This window comes from Patagioenas fasciata, chromosome 5, assembly GCF_037038585.1.
Source record: "Patagioenas fasciata isolate bPatFas1 chromosome 5, bPatFas1.hap1, whole genome shotgun sequence".
In the NCBI taxonomy this organism is placed as follows: Eukaryota; Metazoa; Chordata; class Aves; order Columbiformes; family Columbidae; genus Patagioenas; species Patagioenas fasciata.
Window position 1 is genome coordinate 18,374,349 of NC_092524.1, and position 16,117 is coordinate 18,390,465.

The window sequence follows — 16,117 nt, forward strand, 5'->3', positions numbered from 1 at the left end:
ATCTTTGAGAGCTGTGAGTCATTGTTTTCCAAACAAAAAATTTTTTCTCTTTTGTTATGTTTTCATTAGCTTCTACACTAGAAACATCGAAGCTGATTGGTAACTTAGGTGGGAGAGACACCACAGTAAGAGTGCCACTAGCTTCCCTTCAGCAAAAAATGTTTATACACCTTCATAATTAGTTTGATTCAATGATACAGTTCTGAAAAGACAGTAATTCCAGACTGCTCCTTAGCACTGCTCTCCTCCTAGCACACACATTCCTGCTACTACCTTGCACTGCTGCAGGTCAGTTAGGGAGCCCAACTGCCAAAAGCACAATTGGTTTACTTAATATCTAAAGGGTAAGTTGTATTGGCTTTAGTAGAAGTGATAACACCAGCAGAAGCCAGCAGAATACATGACCAGGTAGAGAGGTAGTTCACCACGTTCATCAAACACCCTTCAGTTGGCATAAAGCAGTAAAACTACCCATTTGCCTTTCCTATTGCTAAAGCAACTTACAAGCACAATTCTAATATTACATTGCATTCTTCAACCTTGATGTGTCAGAGGACACAAAAAGAAACTGTTTGAAAGAAGGTATCCAAATAAAAAAAAAACACTAGCATCTCTACAGTAAAAATGATGCAAATACCTATAGGAAAACATTCTTTTAAAAGTAATCAGTGCACCCATCCTTGCCTTTGTGAAAGAGCTTTTACAATACTTACATCTCATCTCAATAAATTAAACCACTACTTTTACCTGTCAGCAAAACAGATACTCACATTACAACTCGAGTATAGATTAGCCATTTGCTATGCAGATCCTCAGCTTCATGAAGTAAAACACCAAATCCATGCTCCACCTCTCCCTGGTCTCTCAGACAGCTGGTTATTTAGCACAGCACCGTAACAGACCAAGACAGGGGCACGTTACACAGCAATACATTAGATTGGTCTGTTTGTTGTATGCCTGCCCTCACAGGTTGTCTGCATGAATTCCATATACTCACTAAACTATCTACAGTACTACTACAATAGAGGTGCAGTTTTCAGGTCTGAGTATATCTGAATGACAATCCTTGTGCTATTGTTTCCAAACTCACTGTGCAACTAATCCCAAGAAAACGCTATAAAAAACCTGTACCTTCACAAGATGACAGTATGGCTTCAGTTTTGTTCAGAAATAGGCCAATTCAAGACCGTAGAACAAGAAGATTTTGCTTAATGATGTATTTACATCCTGTTATGAACAAAAACAGGAGTGCATGCTGTCCTTTCACAAGATATATTTGGGGCCAGTTCTGTTTAATCTCTTTATCAATGACCTGGACAAGGGGATTGAGTGTACCCTCAGTAAGTTTGCAGACAACACTAAACTGGGTGGGAGTGTTGATCTGCTGGAGGGTAGGAAAGCCATACAGAGGCACAGGGACCAGTTAGATTGATGGGTTGAGGCCAATGTATGAGGTTTAGCAAGGCCTGGGTCCTGCACTTGAGCCACAACAACCCCAGGCAGCACTACAGCCTCAGGAAAGAGTGGCTGTAGAGCTGCCTGGCAGAAAAGGATCTGGGGGTGTTGACTGACAGCTGGCTGAATATGAGCCAGCAGTGTGCCCAGGTGGCCAAGAAAGTCAAGAGCATCCTTGCTTGTATCAGGAATAGTGTGGCCAGCAGGACTAGAGAAGTGATTATGACACTGTACTCAGTGCTGGTAAGGCCCAAACTTGAATACTGTGTTCAGTTTTGGGCTCCTAATCATAAGAAGGACATTGAAATACTAGAGAGAGTGCAGAGGAGGGCAATGAAGCTGGGGAGGGGCCTTGAACACAAGTCTAATGAGGAACAGTTGAGGGAGCTGGGGCTGTTTAGCCTCAAGAAAAGGAGTCTGAGGGGAGACCTTATTGTTCTCTACAAGTACCTGAGAAGAGGTTGTAGCATGGAGCATGTTGGTCTCCTCTCCCAAGTAGCAAGTGATAGGACAAGAGGAAATGGCCTCAAGTTGTGCCAGGGGAGATTTAGATTGGATATCAGGAAAAATTTCTCCATGGAAAGGGTTGTCAGGTATTGGAACAGGTTGCTCAGGGAAGTGGTGGAGTCACCATCCCTGGAGGTGTTTAAAAAGCATTTCGACGAGGTTTTTAGGGACACGGTTTAGTGCTAGAGTTAGGTTATGGTTGGACTCGATCCTCAGGGTCTCTTCCAACCAAAATTATTCTGAGGAAAAAGTACCTGTCATGTTGAAGATCATGAATGGCACAAAGGCAGTCGAGATTTTTGTGCCCTGGGACATTCTCTTGTGATTAGATATCCATTACTACAGAGACTGGTGACCTAATGATCCCATTTAAGAAACCTGTAGTGTACATTTTCCAATATTCTGCACAGTAAGTGAAGTACTCTCCACAGAACTGACTTCGTTCTTCAGTATGCTGCTAGAGATTTGTCCCTATAACGCTTCTCATGAAACAGCAGGGAGTCACAGGCTTTAACGTAATCCAGTAATCCATTAACTCCTTGTCCTCATAAGGGAAGGGAAATAAACACAAAAGAACACACAGCTGCTCCCAAATCCTATCACAGTTCAGATTCTCTAATTACATCAATTTAATAGATGTTTAATAATTTTAGGTGTCTACTATGGATGGTTTTTTTTTTTCCTAACTAGGCACAAGTTAAGAAGAACACTACAGCTCAAACTGTGAAAGAGTTTGAGGAGTAACTAGGTAATAGCGTCTAGTTTAAGACCAGATCTTTCCCCAAATGTACTGAAAGCTTACAGGAAGCTCATATCTGAGTGACTTTATGACATATAGAACATCTATTTAGCAGTTTAAGTTGACAAAAGAGAAGCTTTAAGCTAATAAGATACACAAAACCAGAAGTGCAAGGTTAGACTACATAAAACAGCTCTTCCTCCTTCTTGACTGCACAGCGTTTATTTAAGTAGTCATTTCCTTGAACAGTATTTTCACACTGTCCAGTTACACTCCCTTCAACAGGGTAAGGTAGTATTTGCACTAGTTTAGCACAAGTCACTATGGACTCTTTCCTACTTAGTTCATGTTCAAATAATAGAAGAACAGTTTGAGGTTTACCTAAAGTCTCCTAGTTTAACTATCATTTCTAAACTACTGTTTCAGGGCCTTAGAAAGAACATCCTATATGAGCTTATTAATTGATGCAGATATGTAATAGTCTCTACAATAGTCCTTAACTTTTTAACCATTCCTGATGGGCAGCCTTTATCCTAAGGATTTCAGATTCACTAGATGTTATATTTTCCAATGTCTCTAATGGAGAGGTTGGATATCCCCTGAAAGATTTTAGTTCTTTACTATCTCTTACCTGTTATCACTTTTGCCTATTCTCCTCTTGTCTCAGCCAAACATGCACAAATTCAAACAGTGCTAAAAACAAACCAACCAACCCAACACACACACCCCCAATGCAATGCCCCCAAAAAACCCAGTCCCTCAGAGTTCCATGAAACGACCAGAAGAAAGTTAAGACAAAGAAGCCATGGGTAGAATACACCCTCCTCAGATTAATTTCATGCTAATTGTGTCTTCCTTAAATCACTCTCCCACAAATAGTAGTAAGTGATGAAAGACTTAGTGCTTGTTATAGCTCTAAGCAGGATGCTCTTCCTAGAATTTTTCAGGCACAAAACTGTCCTCATTGCCTGAGTAGCCATAAAAAAACCCCAAGCTGTATGTGCACAACCCCATCCTATGTGAAGTTTATTTCACTGTGTGGCTGTTCTCACTGAGAACAAAACTCTATACATAGCCACATAGCCATGTGGTCACTTAATTATTGTGCGTGCCCCTCCCACATACACAGATAATGTGCTCAGTTATCTACCATCCAGTCAAAAGGGTGATCATCACATGATAAATTTCATGAACTAGCCTTTAATTCCCACTTGCTCATCTGTAACCTGATGCACCAGTTCCAATTCACAGGAACAGGGCTAGTGAAGTCAGACTTCAAGAGGCTAAACACTCTCCCCATCCAGTACAAAGAAGAATTAATACATCAGTGAGACTGCACCTGGAATACTGTGTCCAGTTTTGGGTCCCTCAGTTCAAGGACAGGGAACTGCTGAAGAGAGTCCAGAACAGAGCCATGAAGATGATTAGGCAAGTAGAGCATCTCCCTTATGAGGAAAGGCTGAGGGAGCTGCATCTCTTTAGCTTGGAGAAGAGGATACTGAGGGGTTTACAAATATATAAAGGGTGAGCATCAAGAGGATGGAGCCAGACTCTTCTCAGTGACAACCAACGGTAGGACAAGGGGTAATGGGTTCAAACTGGAACACAAGAGGTTCAACTTACCCTCACTGAGAAGTAGTTTCTTCTCAAGTTTATCAGAACACTGGAACAGGCTGCCCAGTGGGGTTGTGGAGTCTCCTACTCTGGAGACATTCAAAACCCATCTGGACACATTCCTACGTAGCCTCATCTAAGTGTTCCTGATCCGGCAGGGGGATTGGACTAGATGATCTTTTGAGGTCCCTTCCAATCCCCAACATTCTGTGATTCTGTGATTAAGTTCGGTAATAAAAAGATAGATCTTCGTTTAATATATTTGTTGGGTTTTATTTAAAGAAGAAAATACAGCCCGAGGAGAAAGGAACAGTATCTTGGAACAGAACGTATACAGAAACATTTGGAGAACAAACTAAAGGGATCCTTCCTCCCTCTGTCCAACTTTTTAGGTGACACTGAAATGGTAAGACAGTTATCTAAAGCAGTGAGGGAGATGATGAACTATCTTGTCACACAAGCCTATGGCAAAAACAGTTTTTGCCAGCATGTAGAGCTATTTCAGCAACCTAAGAGTAGATAACTTCCTGATTTTACAGCAGAGGAGGGATGTTACCAGAGGTACAGCTAATACTGTAGGAAAAATTCTTTCCGCACTATCACCTCCAAAAGAAAGGAGAGAAGCAAGCTTTCCTAGTCTTCAGGGTGAATAGCAGATAATACCATTATTGCAACAGAATAGTTTGAGTGACAAATTACTTAGAAGTACTTCACCACCAGACAAGCATAAAGCTATTCTCAAAAAAATTGAAAACAGGCTCCTCATGATATATCTGTCAGCTAAGACAGTTGTAGTATTTATAAAGCACCATCTTGCATAGGCCAAATTATTCCATCAGCTCTGCAGTACATGCACAAAAAAAAAGTTTTAACATAGTCTTTAAAAATAAATATTTCTGGCATGACTCCATATGCTTATAACACATGCAGATTTAGTTGGGTTTTAGTTCATGAGGCACTTCATCCAGGCAGTGAAAAGGATTCTTCCTGACTTGAACTCCTAAGTCTGAATGGCACTTCACCAAACAGAATTCAGAGCTTTCCAGCACCACTACCACCACAATTTCTGCTATGGCATACCAACACCTGGCTCTTTTCTCAGTGGGCCCCATTAACTAAGTGCTAATTAACTAGGTTATCTTAATCAAGTATTTAAGTACAGCTTTCAATCTATAGTTTTCTTGTCTCTTCTCCAGTGTTTAGGAAAGATAAGCTAAAAAGATATTTGTTGTTAATATTTCAAACATGTTATAAAACAACCCAACTAAGCAAGTTTCTAGGAAAGCCCATAAGTCTACTTGCAATAGGACCTCCATATGCAAAATACAGAGCCTACAAAAAGAAGCCACCTGAAACAAAACTCTAGAGAGCTATCAGGAACTGCAGGATAATATATTTTCTTATAAAATCTGATTTTGAAAATTCACTTGGTATTTGTATGGAAAAGAACATTTTGCTCTGAAAAAGTCACTCAATATTACAGTTCTGCGGAGACTAGAGCAAAGTCAAAGCATTAAGAAGCACTTCTACCCCTCAGAATATTTTACAATTTCTGCTACAGGTAGAATGCTTTTTTTTAATGAAAAGTTTCATAGACTTGAGAAATCAGCGTATTTTAAGCAGACTTTTTAAAGTCACATAGGAAGTAATTCTTATACTCGGTCATATGTGACACAGAAGCATTTAATACAAAGATAACTCAAGTGCCAAAAATATGCCTAACCAACACAGAAGTGGCAACCAACCTTTTAGCTATTAAAGACAGACTGGCAATGTGAGCTGTTCATTCACTCACAATCAACTAGAGATGTAAGCACAGAAAATTGCTATCAAGTAAGACTTTCTCGAAGCCTGTAACAGACTGGTAAAAACAGGCAAGAAAAGCATCACTCCCAAATCAGTAATATAATAAGAGAATTGTAAGTGAATCATGCATTATTTAGTGCTGTAGTGTTGCAGACATTCCAGGTACAAATGCCCAAGAAATAAGACTTGATGTAACAGGCAGACAGTCTAAATGTACCTAAGTATACCCCTGAAGTTAAGGTTATTTTATTACCTTGAAATCACATGCTGTGCATACACCTGAGCAGTTAGTACACAAAAACTGCATTTTCATTATTCAGCAACATCTATAATGCAGGTTCCCTATCTGTGCAAAATCTTTTAGAAAAAAAAAAACCACACACCAAAATACCCCAAGACACATACCACATTTCAACACCACTCATAATCTGGAAGGGCTGTAGGCAAACAAAAAGTATCAGGCTCTTAGGGTAGCATTACAAAGGATAAACACATCCAACAAAGCCAAAATTAAGACTGACATTCAGAACATCAGCAGGCATTTTGCAGATCAGTGCAACTGCCAGTTTTAAGGCTAGAACAGAGGCTGAGAACTGCACTGGGTGCCTAGCTTCCCTCCCACATCAGAACAGGAACATTTTCTTGAATTTACAAGTCAAAAGATTCTGTTACTTTTTGTTGTTGACAAAGACCTAGCTCCCCACTCTGAAGTAGGGAAGATGAAATGGAAGCCAACAGCAGTGCCTGCAAAGCACAGAGTCTCTAAAGAGTGCTCTCAAGTATTTTGGGGAATCTTAGTCAGCATACACCAGCCCACAGTCAGCTGGCAACACTCAGAGCTCCCTTAAAGAAAAATTATTCAAATGCCATTAGACAGCTACCTAGAAGCTGCATAGATCACCTACTAGTGGGAACTACCAGGTCTTTCACAGCTATTTGAAATATGTAGTTAGTTTTTCATTATGAAGATAAGAAAGATACAAAAGTAACTACAGCTCCCAAATAGCTGTCTAGACAGGGACAAAACATTCAAGAAATACCGGTATTTGCTTCAACAGCAGAAGTTTCTAACATTTTATTTGTTTCACAAATGAGCTACACATTTCTCACTCTTGCAGACGCTTACACCAGAGAGATGATTGTCTTGTCATGCAGTTTGGACAGAGAGGTGGTTTTTCCATCAGAGTTCCCACACTGCCTATGCACAAGTAAGCTTATGGAGAAATAAGTAGTTAATTGGTTCTATCCTACTACCTTAAGTCTTGCTACTCTACATTTCTCAACGTAGGTTAGGAAACTAAGAGCTTGAATGTTTCTCTTGTATCTCCTTCTACTGCATTCCACTGAAAACAAGAGACAAATGTGTTAACTGACGGCAAGACATAAGAGACATTGCAGAATAAAATCATACTACTTCTAGGTAAATGAATGAAAACAATCAAAAAAATAGCAGGTAGATGCAACAGCAAGTCTTAAATATTACGACATCAGGTGAAACTGTAACATATGCAGCTTGCTTAGAATACCAGGGCGCTGGAAAATCTCCAGTAAATAGTTGGGCCAACCAAAGTACAAGAGCATTCACATAATCTTGAACTGATGCACATTTTATAAGCTTTCTTCTACACGTACAAGAGCGAATACTAAAGAAACCTAAGGACCTGCAACTGTTCTGAGAAAACACTGAAACCAGTTTCTGCTGCAAGGAAGATTAACAACTTGAATTTTACACACAAGGCTCCCGTTTGCGTGGCTAGAAGTCCAAATCACCTGAATTCAGTTTCAGGAAACTCCATATTTAAATGGTCTCATTTTATCAGTATAATTTTCTCCCCAGCTTTTTGTATTAGATGTCATCAACATGAAGACTTTCCCAAGCCAGTGTGGTTATCCTAACACCAGTCTAGTTAGAGCATCATAATTTGCATTAAAAAAAAAAAAAAAAAATCTCCAAATCCACTCTTATCCATTAGAGAAGAAACCTTACTGCTTTTAAAGTAGCCTTAAGTCATCTAGAGAGACACACAGGTGGACAAAATGGAGCTGTTTCATCACACCAACCACAGTGACCTTAGCCCTTCCCCAGGCAATTCCTGCCACATCATATGCTTAGATTTGTAACTCAGATTAATATTAAACTGCTATGACATGCAAGTCTCAGTCAAACAGAAAAGCTAAGCACCGAGGTGTGCACCCGGACATACACCTCCCCCGGCCCCCAAGCTGCAGCAGATTTGTACGCCTCCTCTCCGGCCTGCGCTCACAGGCATGCTCTCTTTTCCCACAGGGGGGCACTTACTTGAGACCCTCTCCATTCCAGTTTTAATTACACAGATCCTAAGAGCTGGTTTCTCCAAGAATAGCATTTTAAAACCAATTTAAGCCAAGCCCAGGCATACCCACAGAAGGCCTTACTCTCAGGCACCCTTACAGAGGCCTGCTTTCCATCCGTGACGTTTTGAAAGCCGTTCACGGATTTGGAAGTAGACCAAGAGACGCCTCTCTCCAGCCCGCTACATGCTCATCCACACCCTGAAGACACACCGGCTTCGCTTCGGCGCCTTATAAACAACGACGATGGCAACGACGATGGCGGACACCAGCCCCTCGGCATCCCCTTCCGCCGGGGCACAACAACGAGCGCCCCTCCGCAACGACGGGGTGGGGGCGGGGAAGGAAGAGAGGGGAATAACTCCAATCAACCTACCCAAAACGAACAAACCAACCCAAAAGCACAGTGAAAAGCCTTAGGCTGCCTGCCCGCCCGCCGCCTCCCCAGGGCGCGTCGCCATTTCGTGAGTCAGGAGCGCTCCGAGCAGCCCACAGCGGGGCGGGGGGAAGAGGAGAGCATTGGGGCAGGGATTGAAGGAGAGAAGCTTCAGACCCATGGGTCAACGGCGCACGGCAACAGCCGGCCCAACCAGGCCCCAGCCCCACCGCGCCTCAGCCGCGACTCACAGTTCCGGATATCGGAGATGAAGACCGCCAGGCCCCGCATCCCATCGCCCTTTGACACCGCAGGCATCGTGGCGCGCGATCACGGCCGCCCAGCGACACGTCGAACCACCAGAACTAACACCGCCGCCGCCCGCTCTCCCCGCGGGGCTCTTCAGGCCGCTGCCACCGCCTCTGCAGCGCGCAAGCGCCGGGACGGATCCCGCGCCCCCGCTGGCGCCGGGCGTGCGGCGCTCTGGCGCCACCTGCCGTGCGGAAGCGGCGGCGCTGCGGGGCCGCCCCGCCCTCCGCCGCCGCGGCGGGCGGGGGCCCTGCGCTCCCCCCCGCGTATCCCCGCAGGAGCCCGGGGAAACCTGCGCTCCCGGAGCGGTGGCTGCATGGAGGCTGGGCCCAGAGATCGGCAGCGCAGCTGTTGGGACGCGATTCTCGGTCACCGCCATCAGGAAAAACGGGCCCAGGCCGACGTGACGGGCAGCAGGCAGGCGATCCTGCCCTGTGAAGGGTCGGCAGGGCGGCTTCAGCCGCTGCACCTGCGTGTGAATGAATCCACTGCACGCTCCCTGCTCAGGAACGGCCTAATCCCTCCCTCTCCCCGAGCCACTAATTATCCAGAAGTTGTGCCTCAGTCCTCCAGCTCAAAAAGGGCCGCGAAACAGTGCACGGGATCTACGTCAAGTACTCAGCAGAGTCACTTACAACATTTGCAGGCCTAAGAACTACTATACGCAGAGCCATCCTTTGTCACACACCCCTTGTGAGCCTGCTCTCAGTTGCATAAGTGATGAGGTTGCTCTGTGTTGCATGTGCTGATTCACACATGCAAACCCAGGGCCATGTGTTTCTCATGAAGGCTGCAAACATGCAGAGTGACACAGCCCCATGCCACATGTGCTCCTGAGACTGAAAACATTTCAAGGTTAAACTGTCTTTAAACATGCCAAAGAGGTAGGACTGCACAGAGCATTTTATCTCATCAGCTGAAAATAGATTCAAAGGGTATTGAAACTGGCCTAGTCTGCATAACCAAAAGTATGCTGAGTTTTGGTTGTAATGCAAGTGATTAGTATACTTAGTGGATAACAATGATCTGCAGAATCACAAGGTTTAGGGCTACTGGAGATGAATCAGTCATTTTGTCTGTTTTCCTGTATACTTCAAGCCATTTCATTTCACCTGGGTTTTTTTTGTTCATTTGTTTGGTTTGTTGTTTTGTTGTTGATGGTGGTGGTGGTGGTGTTTTTTTTTTTTTCCCTGGATTGAGCCAGTATCTAGCTTTTAGCTACAGCCCATCTTTCAGAAAGGTACTCAGTCTTGATCTGATACCATCAAATTCACTGTTTCTTTGAGCAGTTTGTTCCCATGGTTAATCCTCCTCATGCAGAGCTTGCATCTTATTTAAATTTATCAAGCTTCAGTGCCTTTAACTTAATGATACATTTTTCTGTCATGAAGAACTACAAAATACTTGGTACTCTCTTATGATGGCTATGTACATCAGGTCACCTCTCAAGTATCCATTCTGCATGTTTCAGGATATGTTGTTACATAAGTGCTTTTTAGTTGTTTAAGTATCTGTTAGAAGGAGGACAGTATATGATAGTCACGCACATATCCATTTCTCCCTGGATCCATTTTGTAGACTAAGTGCAACTACAAGCAGTCATGCACAACTAGTCCTATATTCAACTCAGAATCTCTGCATCTGTAGACTTACATGAAGAAACTCCTCCTTTTTCTTAGCTTTACAAATAGATTTTGGTGCCCAACAGGAATTTGCATTTACCTTTGAGGTTGAAAACATAAGATGTCCCTATGTAGGAGTCTCTATTTCAAAAAAAAAAAAAAAAAAAAATTTTTGAGCTAGCCAAAATGTTGAACTAATTTCTACTGTTAAGAGGACAGTGACACCTAAAGGCTAAGTATTATCGGTTCTGTCTGGCTGTATTCCAGTCAATACTGCAACTGCAAGTCATTGCCTCGTAAGTGTCGTCTTAAATACTGCTGGCCGAATAGCTGTGGCAGTACCAAACTAAGCACGGACTGCAAATTCTGCTTGAGAACTGGGGTAAATACTCAAGTAGTAAACCCATGTGGTGCTCTCTAGTTTTGTAACTACACTTCTAAATAGTTCATCTGAAGTGGCTCAGTATGCTGTACACATACCCTGGTTATTTTATGTCAACCTCCTTTGACTGACTTTTGAGGCTTTACTATATTTATCCTTGTTCCCTGCTTCTTTTTGCCTCAACAAAGGCTTATGCAATTATGGAGAACGTATAGGTATATGTCTGCCCTTATTGCCTTGTAATTTAGAATCTACTAGCCCATTTCAGACAGATTTGGTAGTGAAAAGATAAAAAATGTAAAGAAAGTTAGCTAGAGGAAAGGTTCTGGAACAGTCCCTAGATGTGTTCTCACTGAAGGAAACACTGTTATGTGAGCTCAGCTGTTCTTAACACAGCAGAGAATTCACACTAGGCACAGGCCTTTACAAATATAGTGAGTTAATAATTCTGGAAAATGTTTTAGTTTGAGCTTAACATCTATAAAATACCAGTCTGTGAAAAAAAACAGACTTTGTTAGTTCCATACATCCGAAGACACTGTGATTTTTCTAAAGATATCTGTAATTACTGTAAAAGCAGCATTAAAGGGGAAATAGTCTCAATAAATGCTTTATTATTACCCAAAAATGTTTTGCAGCACATCTGCCAACAAATCCACAATCTCTATCCCTTCTTTCCCATGTCATACATCAGTTGCTTTAATAGTTTTGAGAGTTTCATTGCACTTTGGTACAAAGACTTGAATAATTATACTGACCTTCATGAAACTATTACCATTAAACTGTATGGATTCAGCTGGTGAGTATCCATTTGTGGGAACTACAAAAAGTGAATTGTTCTTTCCCTTTGTTACTTCTGTCAGATTTGTCCTGCACCTGATCAGTTATTGCTATCTTCTGGTCCTCATGGTCATTCTAAACATTACTGAAAGCAAAAAGAGCTAAGAAGAAAACAAAATTGGTGGCTCCTCCACATGCACACTCAACTGTGTTTCTCTACTTGACATCTAACATTCATTATCCATTAACAGAGAGCACAGACTTATCAGCAATGCTGTCTGTCATGTCAGAGTATCAGATGTGCTGCTTTCAAAATTAAGAAACATAAAGTTATGATAAATCACAAAACCCTGAACTTCCAGAAATTTGAGATGGATCTGCCTAGTTCTTTTCTTTTTAGTGAGTTCCTCAATGATTAGTGTGGCCAGCAGTACTAGGGGATGATTATCCCTTTGTACTCAGCACTGGTGAGGCCACACCTCAAATACTGTATTCAGTTTTGGCCCCTTCATTACAGAAAAGAGGCCAAGTTGGTAAGAACTGCATGGGAGTGAAACAAGATACATTCATGATTCCAAGAACAGGTACAGATTCTTTTCTCTTTGGAGAACATTCAAAATGTAGAAATATAAATATCCCCTTTTAGTCTTGCTTAGTGGAATGTGAGCCTCTGCTAGGGACTGCCCAATACCTTGTAAGGTGTGTTAAAAATTGGGGTACATCCTTACATATGTGATTTCTTTACAGGTAGCTACAGGTCTCCTCAATGGCAGCATATACTCTGTCAACTACTTGCAGCAAACCTTTGGATCAATCCTGCTAAGGCTACGACAGAGAGAGTCAATAGGAGATGGGAATGCAACATGGAAAATGACAGATTTCATTACAGTGAGTCTGGAAACAAAACTGATTTTTCATGCCCTCATGCCTTATCTCTGTTGTTCCTGCCATTTAGAAGTATAAACTAGAAGCATTTAGAGGTTGTGAGAGATGAACAGCATGTTATGAAATAACAGAAAATCTGATATTGCATGGATGTAATTTACTTAAAGTACTGTAGTTTAGTTATGTACCTTTAAAATTTGGGGCAGTTTATACATGAAAATGTACTGTGTTTCAAGCACACCTATCAAGCAGTCCTATGAGATGAAAAAAAAAAAACAAAAAAAACCCCACTCCTTAAGTGAAAGCTGGAGGATTCAGAGGTAGTTTGTGACACTAAAAAGTGGGATGAGACATCCCTTTTTCCTGCGCTTTAGTCTCTTTGGATCCAAATGTGCTAGTGAATACCAGTTTTCTTTCTGAGGTCCTTGCTAGAATTTAAATCTGTGCGATTTAGTGCACAAAGTGTAACTGTTTTTATCACTTGCCAGAGAGACCATACATCCAGTTCACTGGCAAGACTTTTGTTCAGAGGAAAAACACTATTATTTTTCTTTTCAGTGCTGAAGAATGTTCCTAAAGGTCTTAATTGCACAAGAGGGTATGAAAGAAATGGACAGATCAGGGGAAAATAAGGTAACCTTCCAGTTCAGCTTATTGGAGATTACACCAAGCTGTAACCAACACAGAAAGTAGGTCACAGAAAGGCTTCTGTTGGGAAGCACACTGCCAGGATATGCTAGGCTTGCCACTACATCACATCTGTTTTTATCAAGTCTTTGGGTATGGTATTTTGTCCCTACAAGCAGCTCATGAAATAACAGGGTTAAATCAAAATTAGTGCTGCATTAAAAATAGTAGTAGCACAGCCACATTCTATGTAAAAACACAAACTGCAAAACAAAGGTCAAAACAAAGATAACAACAATCTCAATTTAAAACATAAACTTTTATTTTAAAGCTTGAACTTCATTCTATGGACCTGAGGTTAGTAATAGTGCTTGCTAACTCTCTGCAGCCTTCTCCATATTATCATTTTTTTTCTCCAGGCCAGCGCATGTATTTTGGCCCAAACTCCCTGCTTACCTAGACTACTTGCTACAGCTTGGAGAAAAACAAGAGGCTCTCTAAAGGAATTCACGGTTAGACCCTGACTAGCATTTGCTTTTCTCGGGTGTTGATGAGCACCAACGCAGTCCGCGCTCAAGGACCGCCCAGCCAGCGTCTCTTCAGGCGGGGTCGGCCGGGCAGACAGCAGCTCCCTCGCCTCTTGCCCCGCCCGGGAAGCCGGCACCAAGAAACAGCCACTCCCCCGGGCTTGCCAGCGCTGCCTCGCCGCCATGTTGGCGCAACCAGCTCATTAGCAACCATCCCCCGCCCCTCCCTCTCTCTCTCTCCCCCTCCTACTCCTCCCTTGGCTGTCCCTGCGCTGCCCCGTCAGCCGGCGGGGCGGAGCCCTCGCCTGTACTTCCGAAGCGGCGGCGGGCGGTAGGTGGTGGCAGTGGGCTGCTGAGTGCTGCCTGGGGAGAGAGACGGGGGCGGGCGGTGAGGCTGTGGTGCGGTGGCGGCCCTCGGCTTGCGCCGCGGTGAGGGGATGAGGCAGTTGAGGGTGGGGTCGGGGGTAGGCCTGCTTGGAGAGGGCCTGCTGGCTTGGCGGGCTGATGGCGGTCTCTGGAGTCTGCAGGGAAATCTTTGGTATCTAGAGAGTCAGACAAGTATGGCAGGCAATTCTTAACTGTCAAAGTAGAGCACCTTACAAGAGGAAAGGGCGAGATGTTTACACAGGTTAGAAAGGGGGTTGTTTTCACTTGCTGATTTAATTTGAAAACACATCAACAGTTGCTGCCTCAAGGTGGCAGCGGCGACCAACCGCAGGCCGCTCGGGCCATCAGCTCACGGACACCAATGTGGTGGACGACAAATGGCGTTGATTGGCAGGTAACACAGCAATATATATACCTTGAGTTTACAACGTCACTTCCGTCTGCTTAGATCACACACTACTACCTATCAAGGGAGGGTCTACTACCTTTCCGTACAGCGGGAGATCTTCCGGCCGCCAGACCCTAACTACCAACAAACAGTATGCTCCCTGGGCTTCCTTTACTAAGTGATGCAGACTCCTGCAGCAGTAGTTAGAATCTAGTTTCTCCTTTAGAAATAAAGTATAAACATTAACTGATTTCCAAATAGTTACTGTGCTCTGAGATTATTTAGTTTATTTGGTTGGTTCTCTTGGACAGACTAAATCTATTCCAGCTTTCCCCTGTTTTGAAATAAAGGTGCATTTAAAACAGCTGACTAAAAGTGTGTTACCTCATGTGGTAACCTCAGGTTAACACGTGTGAGCTAGAGAGAAGCCCGGGCTTCAGATCAGTTTGTCATGAGATGTTTTAAACCTTAAGTTGTCCATACTATCAGTTGAACAAGAACACAGAGTCAGTCTTCAGTTTTGCTTGTGTTTTGTAGTGATACAAAAAATAAACAAGGAGTGCCAGGCTCATAGAGTTCTACTCAGTTTACTTAGTTTGAGGAGAATTAAAAGATTATGAATGAAGATTTGCAGAAGAAAAACTTGATGGGGATCTGATTATGTAAAGCTTGGAAAAATTCATATTTATAGTTTCCATAAAGAGCATTTAAAGTTTGACTAATTCATCTTCATGTAGTAGAGTGATCCTGTCTACTTGTTTTTCACTAAACTGATGTTGTTATATGATAAATTATTAAAACAAGGTTCCAACCAGAAGTCGATATTGGACTGTCACAGGCAAAAACCATTTTACCACAGGCTGACTGCTTCCTATAGATCCAGGAGTCGATGATGACTTAACAATAATTGGCAGATGGATATGATCATGTCAAGGAAATGAGCACATTTTGATGTCTAATTAGAGTTCAGTGATGTTTTTTTTAAAGTTCTGTGTTTCAACTGTTAAATGTTAACTTCTCTTCAGGGAAATGGATGCTGTTGCTAATTGTTTCTGAAAGTGAAATCAAACACCTCCAAATCAATATATACCAGCTTCTGGAAGAATCGATATCCTGTCCGAAGAGTTAAGATTTGTATTGACTGTTTGGACTCTCAATTGTTCCTCTTGCAAGAGTTTATAGATCCTGCCAAGCTAGGTGGAACAGAATAGGTGCTATCAAGAGCAACCTGCTTTGTCTAATTTTTTAGGATGTGGAAAACAAGGGGGTTACCAGTAACCTTGAAGTCAAAGTAGAAACCTAACACAATAATAGTGAATTTCAAATGTTGGAGCAATTTAGCTTTTATCCCACCCTCTAGATCCAAGAAGCATTAGAAGGCT

General features: G+C 42.5%; 2 protein-coding genes across 13 annotated transcripts in view; one reads left to right on the forward strand and one right to left on the reverse strand.

Annotated features, from left to right (window-relative positions):
* The window catches only part of AP2A2 (adaptor related protein complex 2 subunit alpha 2), a 58,602-nt gene extending 49,330 nt beyond the window's left edge, over positions 1 to 9,272 (reverse strand). For 3 of the 7 annotated variants that reach the window (XM_071809015.1, XM_071809016.1, XM_071809014.1), the window contains exon 1: positions 8,666 to 8,774. In XM_071809015.1, the coding sequence (XP_071665116.1) occupies positions 8,666 to 8,735 (70 nt within the window). In that variant the 5' untranslated portion in view covers positions 8,736 to 8,774. Of the gene's footprint in view, positions 1 to 8,665; positions 8,775 to 9,079 lie in introns of those variants that run through there. The other 4 variants (XM_065838092.2, XM_065838091.2, XM_065838095.2 and 1 more) reach the window with 2 other exon arrangements.
* Positions 9,273 to 14,150: 4,878 nt separating this feature from the next.
* The window catches only part of CHID1 (chitinase domain containing 1), a 132,634-nt gene continuing 130,667 nt past the window's right edge, over positions 14,151 to 16,117 (forward strand). For 5 of the 6 annotated variants that reach the window (XR_010651445.2, XM_065839647.2, XM_071809019.1 and 2 more), the window contains exon 1: positions 14,151 to 14,291. The gene's annotated coding sequence lies outside the window, so the exon portion shown is untranslated. Of the gene's footprint in view, positions 14,292 to 14,866; positions 14,887 to 16,117 lie in introns of those variants that run through there. The other variant, XM_071809018.1, reaches the window with a different exon arrangement.